Source organism: Rhinatrema bivittatum, chromosome 1 (genome assembly GCF_901001135.1).
Source record: "Rhinatrema bivittatum chromosome 1, aRhiBiv1.1, whole genome shotgun sequence".
Taxonomy (NCBI): Eukaryota; Metazoa; Chordata; class Amphibia; order Gymnophiona; family Rhinatrematidae; genus Rhinatrema; species Rhinatrema bivittatum.
This window is the reverse complement of record NC_042615.1, coordinates 388,051,006-388,064,610: the sequence shown is the minus strand read 5'-3', so window position 1 is coordinate 388,064,610 and position 13,605 is coordinate 388,051,006. Positions and strand designations below refer to the sequence as shown.

Below are 13,605 nucleotides of genomic sequence, written 5' to 3'. Positions count from 1 at the left end.
CTGCTTTCTATTTTATTGATTGTATGTCCACATTAACTTTTGTCCAGTTGATGAGGAATTCAACCCATGAGCAAGGTCATATTCTAGGTCTTATTCTCCTCAGAATGCCCCCACATTTTTTAATATCTGGATTTGTTTTACCTGGCTAAAACTTATCCAGCACTAGGGGAGAATATTTGAAGCCCCAAGTTTGTCCAGCTAAGTCTCAAACTTTTTGAATATGGAACTCATGTTTGTTGTAATTCATCTTGGGCACTTCTGTGGCAGGACGAGTAATTAACTATTTTTAAATAAATAAGTTTTACTAGCACTGCTTCTCTAAATGTCAGACTACGTTATCTGGTCTGAGCACAGATGACAGTTTGAACCACAAGGGCTATTGATGCTCTTCCAATCTGGGACCTGTGATTCAAGCTGTCCAGCGCATTTCAACCAACCCTTGAGCTTTATCTGAGCCATTCTATACCAGCTTGCTGTTATGTCTGTATTTGTTTTGGATTTTGATAAATACATGGGTTTGTAGTCTTATGTTAGCCAAAGAGTGTTTCTGTTAATATTGGCTTACTGCCTTCTGGAACTTTTTCATCAGCCCAGCAGCTGCTTCCAGGTGTCAGCCAGCCACAGAGAAGTGTAAATCTAGCTATGTAATATTTTTACTTGAGCTGGAGGCAGTTGGTTGTGTGGATCCTGTGCACTTTTTGCAGTGTGCATACTGCGTGGAGAGCGCCATTATTAGTGGCTGTGCTGGGCGGTGGCATCCAGTTCAGATTGTGGTTGTAGAGGGTCTGCCAGTCTCCTGGGTCCCCAGGTTCAGTCACCGAGCAAAACTAAACTGCTATACTGGACGCTTTAGGGAGAACAGTAAGCTTGTTAAAAGCATGCCTGTTGGCGGTGGTGTGAGTGGTGAGAGCTGTGCCCCGGGACGCAGAGGAACTAACGTGCCAGTCGGAACAGCTGGGCTAGACCTGAGACCTTTGCCTGCAGACCCGAGACGCGATCGGAACTCCACCCCCCGACGTCTCCGACGTGAGCGGAAGTCCCACGGCCCATAAAAATCGGCCCCGGAGAGATTTTCGCTGCGGTGGTGTGAGTGGCGAGAGCTGTGCCCCAGGACGCAGAGGAACTAACGTGCCAGAGTCGGAACAGCTGGGCTAGACCTGAGACCTTTGCCTGCAGACCCGAGATGCGATCGGAACTCCGCCCCCCCGACGTCTCCGACGTGAGCGGAAGTCCCACGGCCCATAAAAATCGGCCCTGGAGCGGCGCACCGCAGCTGCCGGCGCACCGCCAAGCCGCGCACCCTAAGGGGCGCGCCGGCTTGTTCCGGCTTAGTCCGGAGAAGGCCGAGAGGGCGGTAGACTCCAGCACTCACAAACCCGCCATTGAGACTGATCCAAACGGCTGCACCTCGTGGTTAGAGTGGAGCGGGTCCTGGCTGCAAGCTGAATAAATATTTCTATAATAATAATGCCTCCCAAAAGGAAGGGGAAAATTAGGGTAACCCTTCTATTCCCCCACCTTCAACTACCACAGCAGTGCAGCAGGAAATTATCCACTTTCTAACCTCTTCAGTATTGGAATCTCCAGGAGTCGAGGAGCCCTTGGGGATTGAGACCGGGAGAGCGATCTCAACCCCGGAGGAGACTACACTGAGTCCAGACCTGAGGCCAGCTCCGACACAAAGGGTAAGCTCGCAGTTCCAATCCGGAGTATTGAGAGATGGAGTCTCTCCCGGGATAGTAACAGAGTCAACATCTTTTGCCGCTGCTGATCAGGTTTTGCCAGCTCCAGCGGCTACACCGGGCGAGCCCTTCAATGCGGAGATATCTAGATCCGGATATGAAGAAGGGGCATCTGGGGTAAGTCACCAAAGTAGCGTTCTGTTGTTACAAGGTAGCACCCCTGAAATTAAGCCCCTAAAGATCCCCGAGCGCCCAGAGGTCGTCACTATGGCCGCATTATGGGATTTGATGGTCGGAGTGGCTACTACTGTAAATAATTTAAGTTTAAAAGTAGAGAGTTTGGCGATACAAAACGCCTCTACTTCTCAGGATTTTCAAAGGAAAGTTGATACGATGTCAGCAAAATTGGACACGCTGGAAGGAAAAGAGTGTGAAAATGCGAAATTTAAAATAGCTGTTGTTAAAGACAAGGAATTTATTGCAAGAAGAGTAGAAGCCCTTGAAAACGCTTCTAGACATTTGAACCTTAGAATCTTAAATTTTCCCCGTGTTTTAGGTGAAACTCCTTATGTTTCCTGGAAGCGATATCTTCAAGAAGTTTTGGGATTTGGTGAGACAGATTGTCCAGTTATTAACAAATGTTATTTTCTAAAAAATTCTGCTAATGCAAATAGAATTAATCTTCAAGAAAATTTAACTCAAATATTAGAAAGTTCATCGCTAGAAGTTTTGGATAGGGGGACCTTATTAGTTTCCTGTATTTCTTTGATGGATGTCCAGTCAATAATGAAAAGCTATTTTAGAAAGTTTCCAACTTTGTTTCTTGCTGAAAATGTAAAAAGTTTTCCTGACCTATCCTCTATAACACAGGAGAAACGCAGGGTATTTTTATCCCTGCGTCAAGATACAATTTCTTTAGGTTATTCCTTTAAACTAAATTTCCCTTGTAAATGTGTTATAAGGAAAGGTACAGACGTAAATATTTTCTTTAATGCTGAACAATTGAAAACTTTCCTGCAATCTAAAACCCCTTTAACCTCATCTCCCATTAATGGTTAAAATTAAGAAAACTGAATGAAGATGTGCAGTTTATTATTGTGTGTTTGATATAATAATTTCTATGATTTGCTCTCCTAGTTTCAGGGATCAGTTTCAATATTATATATTGATTTATGGACTAATAAAGTAAGGGAAATATATAATTGTTATAAGTTGGAAATGTATGGTAGGGAAAAAGTTAATTCCCTTCTTTATGAAATTTCCATTTGCAAAAAGTCTTTTTGTTTTTTGTAATGTTGAAAATGATAAATAAAGAATAAAAAAAAAAAAAAAAAAAAAGCATGCCTGTTGCTTTCCTTTTAGTGGCAATAGCTGCTGGTAGACGGTTGGCCCACAGGCTGTTTGAAGGCCAAGCAGATTCCAAACTGGATTACAGCAACATTCCTACAGTGGTGTTCAGTCACCCACCGATCGGGACTGTGGGACTCACAGAAGGTAATGTGGAGAGTAAAAGGAACAGGTCCTGATACAATTATTTCAGGGGTTATACTACTGTGGCATTACAGGTCACATGTGAGCAACTCTAGTAGAAGATTGTTAGGGCAGTGACACGTTGATATCTGTCAGGAGACGCCAAGGTTCCTTTCCACTGTTGTGGGATTTTGGGCTTTGCTTGTAAATTGTTTCAAACTGAATAATGAAGTATAAAAAATCATCCCATAGTTCACAAATACGCTCCTGCCGACTGCATTTACTGCCGGTGACAGGACCAAGGAGAAACATCCCAGAGGTATGGACCAACATGAGAGAAGGTCTAGCCTCCCCTCGCCCTCACAGAAAAGCAGCAAACCGGAAGATATCGGGTGTGCTTCCCCCACCGACCAATTATGCAGCAGCACATAGGGTAGAGTCTCTGTCTCCAGGACTGCCAGAAGAAAAACCTGCTGTGAGTCAAATAATTATCACAGCTGAAACTGTATTATTTGAATGCTGGGCAGCTTGTACAGCCCACAGAGTCTGGGCATAATATATCTGCACTTGCTATGAGACTAGCACCCATTGTCTGTGGTAATTACAGCCCCCAGGTCAGTTTCAGAAATACTAAGTATCAAGCATTGAAATTTATTTTGCTGTCCTAAATAAACTTGAACACATATGGATCACTTCTTGCACCTGTCATATTCTTCTGCATTATAAAAAAAAGTGTTTATTAGCCAGTTTCTTCACTGGGACAGGGCAGAATGATAAGGAGAGAGAAATGTGCACTCGGGCTAAAGTAGATAGCTTCTCCTGTTAGCTCAGTGGTGAGTCTTTGGTTGCAAGTTTAGATCCCCCTTCACAGCCCCCAGGCTGCATGCACCAGCGATCCCACGCCATGGCCAGACTTGTGGTGGATGTGTACTGGGCTCTGGAGGGAGCCATGAGGTGCAGACCCTGGCCAAGGATTGTTGCTGTGATGACTGGGCTAAGCAGGGCGGGATGGGGAAACCTCAGTAGCTGTGAATGAAGACTGGAGACCAGACTGAACTGTAATGCCCAAAGGAACAGGACGTAACTGCTGACCACCCACCCCCCTCCAAATAATCCCAAGATCCCCAGATAAAGAAATAAGCTGTCTTGAGATCCAGGCATCAATCCTAAACTTGTGCATGAGCCTCAGTGGCCAGCTGTGATTGTATTCTTTGTTTTATTTTTATTTCTTTATTTGATTTATATTCCATCTTTCAGACACTTCAAAGTGGATTACATTCAGGTACTGCAGATAGCTAGATCCCAGCCAGGGACAGCAGTGCGCTGCACCCATTATCTGGCCACAGAGGCTTGTGTGCCCAGTGAGTTTTAGAACTAACTTCTGGACCTAATGTCATTTGTGAGTGCTTCAAGCATTTCTTTAGTCCTATACTGAGCTTTTAATTATCTTGAGTAAGCTGTTAATTTTTCAGTGAAAACATGGGGCTCCAATTTCCTAGCTGCTATGCAAATTACATAGTTGAAAGGTATTGAAATTGAGAAGTAACCATGCAAGGAAAAAAAAAAAAAAAAAGAAAAAGCCTCGATTCAAAACCCCTTCCCCTTCCCCTTCCCCTTCCCCATGCATTTTTTTAAATTGAAAGATACCATCTGTGCTCCCCTAAATCACTCCAACTTTGAAAAGTGGAAAAGTCAGTTTGGGGTTTTCTCATGTAACACACATGCAACTTCTCATTTTCTGGGGTAATATTTTTTCCTTTTGTCTTCTTTTGAAAGAGGAGGCAGTGACCCAATATGGAAAAGCAAATATAAAGACCTACACAACCTCGTTTACGCCAATGTACCATGCAGTGACTGAGAGAAAAACTAAGTGCATCATGAAGCTGGTCTGTGCTGGTGAAAAGGAAAAGGTAAGCAGAAAAATTCTAGAAAATAATCTAGAAGGCCTCAGCCACAGGAGCTCCAGACACAGATCTCCTGACCATTGGTCCTAGCGAGAGAAGTTTGGATATGGTGTGGAATTGATGCTCTCGGGCCCATGGCAAATTGATAGGGGGAGGGGAAGAAGAGGAAGATGCCTTCCCACTGCCAGACTGATCTCTGGTTACAAGGAGAAGATACAATGTTTGAGGAGGCTACCTGTCCAGCTGTTAGTCATGAAGGAGACCAGATATGCTTGCAGTAATCACGCAGAGTGAGAGTTGGGGCATTTAGAGCAAACAAGGGTAGAAATAGAAATAAAGATTATAACTCTGGACAAGCCAGTTTATTTTTATGACCGTATCGGTAGCATCAGTTCGGCCTGGCCTACAACCCTCTCTGCACAGCTGAGCAGAGCCATCTGTACCAACATTAAAGTGTATCTGCTGCTATTCAAGTACTATGACACCATCTCGTCTAATGGGCTTTATGGTAACCCAGGTGGCCTGGCAAGGTGGGACACTCATTACTCACTTCCAATGTCTTTAAATTGTCATTTCTGCTGCCAAGAAACTTAGCCTTCTACTTACCTAGGCATGTAGTGTGGTAACTGCTTTTTTTTTTTTTTTTTTTAATTTACATTTATTAATATTTTCAACTTGATCCAGAATCAAGTACAATGCTAAATAACCAGTTAACATAGAATGTAAAGAACCCCCTCCTCCAAATCCCCCTCCCTATGCCAAAGTCACTGTTCCAGGGTATGGTATTTGTCCCAAGTCTGAAAAGCTGCCTCGGTGTGCATATAAAGGAAGAAATAGTGTTTCTTTGTATCCTAGTAAGCTTCTCCACAGTCTCTCTTATAAAGTAATAACATACTAGGGGCCTTATAGTGCACCTAAAAGAAAGGGAAAAATAACATTTTAGTTATTTCCTTTTCTTAGATGTGTGTGGCAGTATAGTTTGTTTTGACTTTTAGAAGATTTATATTTTTGTGGTGGGATTTCATTGTACATTGAAGAATAAATTGCTTTACAATAAACTACAAAATGTTTTATGTGTTAATAGAAATATAGCAAGGTTACCATTCTTCTAATGCATAGTTTGTTGAAATTAACTTAATAACATAGTTGATGACAGCAGAAAAAGGCCATGCAGCCTGTCCAGTCTGCCCAATTATTCCTGTTCTTGCTGCTAAGGATACATCCCATCTGCAAGTTGTAGAGTGTGGCCACTTGGAAGAAATCTGTCTTTATCCAGGATAGCTTTTGTCACTGTCCTCTGTACAGACAATCTAGAAATGTGTAGGGTTATCAATTGGTACTACGCACAGATGCTAATAATAAATACTGTTTCCTAGCGTGTAGCAGATGGACTCAGGACCAATGGGTATAGTGTACTCCTGATAGCAGTTTGAGACGGATCAGATTTCAATCTGACGTCAGCCCCTAGTACATATACCCCTGCAGGAAGTGCAGCTCTTCAGTATTTTCCGTCTCCATAGCAGTTAGGGACTATCTGCATGCTCTCACAGCGTTAAAACAAATTCAACGGAGAAAACCAAATTCGGAAGAAAAACCTACTCAGAAGACGAGCCCCACTATCCTGCGATGATACCCTCGGGTCCCTTCCCCCGTTGAGAATTCCTGAAGTGATTTCCATGGTCCCTCGGAGGTAAGCCTCGGTCCGGTGGCCGAATCGCGGCAAGGACCTAGCCCCCGATCTCGGGCGCGGCTTTGAGGAAGCGGGTGCACTCTCAAGCGCGGCAGTGAAGGTATTTACCCTCTCCCCCCCACAGCCGGAGACCGCCCGGAACGAAACCGGGAAGCGCCGAAGACAAGGTAAGGTAGAATTCTTCAGCATAGACTCCGGTCTCTGAAGTTCGAAAAGTCGCACAGGTCGCAGGCCCCGGCTAGTTCAAAGGGTCTTCCCACGTGGAGACCCTCCGATGTGGTCGCCATATTGCCCACGTGGTCGCCGTCGCCATCTTGGCTCTATTCGCTGTCCTGTCCACCGTCTCGATCCAGGCACACAAGGCTAGCTAGGCGCATAAAGCTACATGCACAAGGGCCATGCGCATAAGATATACGCGCATCGCAAGCCTACAGGGCTGAGCGCATACTTGCAACTTGGGCGCACAACTACACGCACAACCTGCACGCATATCTTAGACGCGCCGGAGCGCATAAGGGGTTACGCGCCTATAGCCATGGCACCACCGGAAACGGAGATCAAGGCTCAAGGCCTCTGCCCAGCATGCCATATCAGAGCAGCACAAAGCGAAGATGCCAATGCCCTGTGCGCTCAGTGCAAGGAGGCCCTGGGAGACCCAGTCCAGGGCTAAGTTCTAGCTCCTCAGTGAGTACCCCGGACCTAGCAAATCCCAGCGGGACACCCCCTCAGACGGGGACCCCAGGGACTCGACGCCCCTTAGCTTGGACCCAGCATCTATCTCATGAGTGGAATTCTTCAAAGGGCTACACACCTTCGTCCACATGCAGACAGAGCCTCCGGCAAAATAGCCACAGCCTCCACCAGAGGACCTTTATACCCCAGGCCCCTCTAGGCCTAGGCAAATGTTTCCACCGCCCAGAAGCCCCACCTATGGGGACACGGACAACTCTGAAGAGGAAGCAGAGCCCCTAGAAGAGGGGGAACTCCCCCCGGGGACAGAGCCTCACCGAACCATGAGGCGCTTCTTCACCAAGGTCGAGCTCCCTGACCTGGTCACCCACAGCCTGAAGGAGCTCGCTATCCTGGGCGCAAGTGCTTCGGGGGAGCCTAAGACGAATACCCTGCTAGAGGGCCTCTGCCAGACCTCCTGCCATTTCCTTCTGTTACAAGCCGTCCAGCAGCTGATCGACCTGGAATGGAATGCTCCAGAGTCCATATTCAAAGGGGGACGAGCTATGGCAGCCATGTACCCCCTGGACCCGGCGGCCAAAGACCTTCTGACATGACCAAAAGTGGATGCCATGGTCTGCGCGGTCTCGAAGCGCACTACTATCCCAGTGGAGGGAGGAGCAGCGCTCAAAGATGCTCATGACCGGCGTCTGGAATCCATCCTTAAACAGTCCTTTGACGTTGCCGCTATGTCCCTACAAATAGCGGCCTGCTGCACCGTAGTGACACGTGCCTGCCTCTCTCAGACCAGGAGCAACACCCCTAGGGAAGCCATGGAACCAGCAGTATCATTCCTTGCGGATGCTGCTTCCGATCTGGTGCGCACAGCGGCTAGAGGAGTGTCATCAGCTGTGGCTGCCAGGAGACAACTCTGGCTCCGAAGCTGGTCGGCCGACGCATCTTCCAAACGCTTCTCACAAGTATGCCCTTCAAAGGATCCCTCCTGTTTGGCAGCGAACTAGAGAAACTGGCCAACAAATGGGGCAAGTCCCCACTGCCGTGCCTACCGGAGGACAGGAATAAGAGAAACCAGTGACCCTTCCCCGTCTCCTCCAGTGACAGAGGTTCACAGCGCTTCAATCCATACAGAAGCAACTATCAAGTGCCCTGTCCTTCGGGCAGGAACCAGTCCTTTCAGAACAAGCACAAGAGTGGAACCAGCTCAGGTCCAGGCCCCAGCCGCACTCCGCAATGAGATTCAGCCGACCCGTCCAAGGGAACAAGCCATAGGGGGCAGACTAGCCCTCTTCTACCACGAGATAACTTCGGACAAGTGGGTCCTAGCCATTATTCGAGAAGGGTTCTACCTGGATTTCCTACAAACCCCTCCGGACAAGTTCGTGGAATCCCCCTGCCAGGTCCTCTCCAAGAGGGTGGCAGTGGAAGCTACATTGACCAGACTACTGGCCCTCGAGGCCATAACCCCAGTGCCTCCACAAGAAGTAAATACTGGGCATTATTCCATTTATTTTATCGTCCCCAAGAAAGAGAGGACATTCAGGCCCATCCTGGACCTCAAGTCGGTCAACTGCCACCTGAGGATCCCCCGCTTCCACATGGAAACCCTACGCTCAGTAATAAGGGTGATACAACCGGGAGAGTTTCTCACATCCCTGGATCTTTTGGAGGCCTACCTACACATCCCAATTCATCAGGATCACCAGCGCTTCCTACGCTTCAAAATCCTGGACCGTCACTACCAGTTCCAGGCACTACCCTTCGGGTTAGCCACAGCACCCTGGACATTCACCAAGATCATAGTGGTGGTGGCGGCAACACTGAGGAAGGAAGGAATCCTCGTACATCCTTACCTAGACGATTGGCTGATCAGGGCAAAATCCCCAGAGGAAAGCCACCAAGCAACCAACAGAGTCAAAACTCTACTGGAGAGCCTAGGATGGGTGGTCAACACAAACAAAAGTTGTCTGCAGCCCTCACAGTCTCTAGAATACCTAGGAGTCTGATTCGACACCAAAGAAGACAAGGTCAGCCTGACTCCCACGAGGAGATCAAAACTGAGGAACCGGTTACAAATCCTGCTGAGCGAACCCCACCCCACAGCATGGGATTACCTGCAAGTCCTCAGACTGATGGCATCCACACTGGAAGTAGTGCCATGGGCGCGAGCTCACATGAGACCCCTACAGCGCTCGCTTCTATCGCGATGGAATCCACTGTCTCAGAAGTACACTGTACGTCTACCACTCCCGGGCAGAGTCCGGACCCAGCTACGATGGTGGCTGCAGGCCAGCCACCTGAGCCAGGGAACAATACTATCCTCACCAACCTGGACCCTGCTCACCACAGACGCCAGCCTATGAGGATGGGGAGCACACTGCAAGGAGCTAACTGCCCAAGGGCAGTGGAACGCAGAAGAGTCGGGAAGGAACATCAACCGTCTAGAAGCGCGGGCAGTCAAACTAGTCTGCCTACGGTTCGTTCACAGACTCAAAGACAAAGCAGTCAGAGTAATGTCGGCCAATGCCACAACAGTGGCCTACATCAACCGCCAGGGGGGAACCAGAAGCCAACAGGTTTCTCTGGAAATAGACCCCCTAATGTCATGGGCGGAAGTAAATCTCCAGGAGATCTCTGCCATCCACATCGCCGGGAAAGACAACATCACGGCGAACTACCTCAGCAGAAAGTCTAGACCCAGGAGAGTGGAAGCTGTCGACCGCAGCATTCCAAATGATAGTGAACCAATGGGGGGAATACCAGACATGGACCTCCTGGCAAACTGGTCCAACGCCCAAGTACCCAGGTACTTCAGCCGCAGGCGGGAACCTCAGTCCCAGGGGATCGATGCCCTGGTACAGACATGGCCACAGGGGACTCTTTTATGCGCCATGGCCCCTATTGGGCGCAGTCATTCACAAGATACAGCTACACAGAGGACTAGTACTTCTGGTGGCCCCGAACTGGCCAAGAAGACCGTGGTACGCAGACATGAGAAGACTACTGGCAGGAACCCCCTTGCTACTGCCTCCACAGAGACCTGCTTCAACGAGGATCCAGCTCAGTTCTCTCTTACGGCCTGGCCATTGAGAGGGCTCGCCTGAGAAAGAGCGGATACTCGGGGGCTGTAATCAACACCCTACTCCGAGTATGCAAGTTCTCCACATCTTTAACGTATAGAAGGATTTGGAGAGTATTCGAAGCCTGGTGCAAAGATCACGACATCATATCACGCTCAATTAAAGTTCCCGTGATCCTGGAATTCCTGCAGAATGGGCTACAGAAGGGTCTGTCCCTCAGCTCCATCAAGGTGCAGGTGGCCGCATTGTCACGCTGCAGCCCCAAGAGCGAGGGCGACAGCATAGCTTCTCACCCGGACGTTTCACGCTTCCTGAAAGGAGTTAAACACATCTGCCCACCACTAAAGTGGCCGGTACCTCTTTGGAATCTCAACCTAGTCCTGGATTTTCTAGCAAGAACCTCGTTCAGACTCCTCCGAGGTCTGTCCCTTCGCCTGCTAACGTTAAAGACAGCATTCCTGCTGGCAGTTTGTTCAGCCCACCGCATTTCAGAACTGCAAGCACTGTCCTGCCTTGAGCCGTTCCTCAGGCTCACCCCAGGAACCATCCAGCTACGCACGGTCCCTTCGTTCCTTCCCAAAGTGGTGTCACACTTCCATCTTACCCAAACTATCTTGCTACCATCACCAGATGAGTCGAAGAATTCAGAAGAAGCTCGTAGTCTGCGCCACCTCAACATCGGCAGACTCCTATCCAGATACCTGGAAATATCGGAACCCGTATGAAAAACGGACCACCTATTCGTCCTCCACAGCGGGAAGAGACAAGGGGAAGCGGCCTCGCGGGCAACCATAGCCCGCTGGATCAAGGAAGTCATCAAGGTGGCCTACGTAGAAGCAGGCAAGCCACCGCCCCTACAGATCAAGGCCCATTCTACTAGAGCCCAGGCAGTATCCTGGGCAGAAACCAGAATGCTGTCACCCGCCGAGATTTGCAGGGCGACGATATGGTCCTCCATCCACACCTTCTCCAGATTCTACTGCCTGGATGTTCAGGCTCAGGAGGACATGGCATTTGCAAGGGCAGTACTAAGTGGGTCACGGGCAGCCTCCCACCTGGTTCCGGGAGTAGCTTTTATACATCCCACTGGTCCTGAGTCCATCTGCTACATGCTAGGAAATGGAGAAATTACTTACCTGATAATTTCATTTTCCTTAGTGTAGACAGATGGACTCGGCATCCCACCCTTGGCTGCCGTTACTTCTGTAATTTCGAATAATACAAGGGTAAGCCATGCTTTCCTTCACTTTGGACACCCATCCTACCAGGTGTCGACGCTTTCCAGTTGAGGGCACTGGCGGTCTCCAGCTATAGCCAAGTCAACCAGATCAAGTTAATCAAGTTATAAAGTTAACCAAGTTATGAAGTTATTCAAGTTAATAAAATTAGTCAGTCACATATATATCCACAATGCTTTTCGAGGAGAATACTGAAGAGCTGCACTTCCTGCAGAGGTATTTGTACTAGGGGCTGATGTCAGATTGAAATCTGATCCGTCTCCAACTGCTATCAGGAGTACACTATACCCATTGGTCTTGAGTCCATCTGTCTACACTAAGGAAAACGAAATTATCAGGTAAGTAATTTCTTCATTATAATATGGGAATCACAATACGTAGAGGGACAAACCTTAGTCAAACTATGTGTTAGGCTGGTGATGACTTTATGAGACTTGTTCCAGTGATATTTTCATGTTGTCACAACTGTAGTTCTCACATTTGGTCCTCAAGCTTGAAAAACAGGTCTGGTTTTCAAAGTAACAAACGTGCAAAGGAAACATGTTCTTAGATCACTTATTCCTTACGACTCTTTAGTGTAGATATCCTGAATAGTGTTGTGTGGCTGCTGTGTTAGTCCACTTGGAGATTTAGAAATAAAGGTTGATAAACAAGTTGGTGTGGTATCTTTTCATTGGGTTCATTTAATACACTTGTTTTCTAGCTTTTGAGAACTATGCTCCCTTCAGCAGGTCAGTGCAATGTGGCCTGAAACTCCGACTTGATTGGAGGGCTTTGAGGACAGAATTTGAGAACTACTGTTACCTGTTTTCTCTAGGGGGGGGGGGGGGTGTCTACATAGTTAATCTTCTCTCGTGAATACTGTGTGCGCAGATATTGTCACTTAGCTGTATCTTGAAACATTTTTCTGTAACATTTGATAGTTCCTGTCTGCTGTCTTCACATGCAGTATTGTAAGTTTATAGGACCTAAAATGAGTTTTCTGTGTGTACTGTAAGGTGGTGGGGCTGCACATGCAAGGCCTGGGCTGTGATGAGATGTTACAGGGCTTTGCCGTTGCAGTGAAAATGGGCGCAACAAAGGCTGACTTTGATAACACCGTTGCCATTCATCCTACGTCTGCAGAAGAGTTGGTCACACTCCGTTGAAGATGGTGGTGGGTAGCACAAGAAGGCTGCTTTGTTCACGTGGGCATTCTGCTTAATTTCTTTGTATACAACTAGAAAATAAATCAATGTTTAGTATCTAATCTTTATAAATATATATTTTGTTGAAAACTTCTTTAAATAAAATATGTTCTAAAGAACTGGTAATAAGTATGATTTAATGATGCCTTTTGTTTTGGGAAAGAATATACCAGTGTAATTCAGTATACACTGCTCATCTTGGTTTATTATTATCAGGGATTTGAAAATTCCTTCATTGCTTACTTGCCATGTACTATACTCATGTCCCTGCCACACATGCACACACCCCAAATCCCTTGCCCTCCCACCCCCTGACTCTTTTTTTTTCATAAGAATGTGGTATGCTGGGTCAGACCATCAAACCCAGCATCCAGTCTCTACCAGTAGCCAATCTGGATTACTTTGATATATTTGGTACATCCTAATGGGGACAGACTGAAGAAACAGCCAACGTACTTCAGGACTGGAGGGACTGCCTCGGACGAGAGCTGTTTGTTTTGTAATTTGTCTCAGATGTTCTCATAAGCACTTGTGTTGTACATATATTACACAGAAAATATAGCTTTTCATTATTTCACATAAGACATATTTATTTATTTTATTTATTTATTTATTTAGCTTTTTTATATACCGGCATTCATGAACAAGTCACATCATGCCGGTTCAC

General features: G+C 47.1%; 1 protein-coding gene across 3 annotated transcripts in view; it reads left to right on the top strand.

Annotated features, from left to right (window-relative positions):
• Window positions 1-13,068, top strand: part of GSR (glutathione-disulfide reductase) — a 136,695-nt gene extending 123,627 nt beyond the window's left edge. For all 3 annotated transcript variants that reach the window (XM_029601607.1, XM_029601618.1, XM_029601598.1), the window contains 3 exons: window positions 3,045-3,176; window positions 4,929-5,062; window positions 12,750-13,068. In XM_029601607.1, coding sequence (XP_029457467.1) covers window positions 3,045-3,176; window positions 4,929-5,062; window positions 12,750-12,899 — 416 coding nt within the window. In that variant the 3' untranslated portion in view covers window positions 12,900-13,068. The remainder of the gene's footprint in view (window positions 1-3,044; window positions 3,177-4,928; window positions 5,063-12,749) is intronic.
• The last annotated feature ends 537 nt before the right edge of the window (window positions 13,069-13,605 follow it).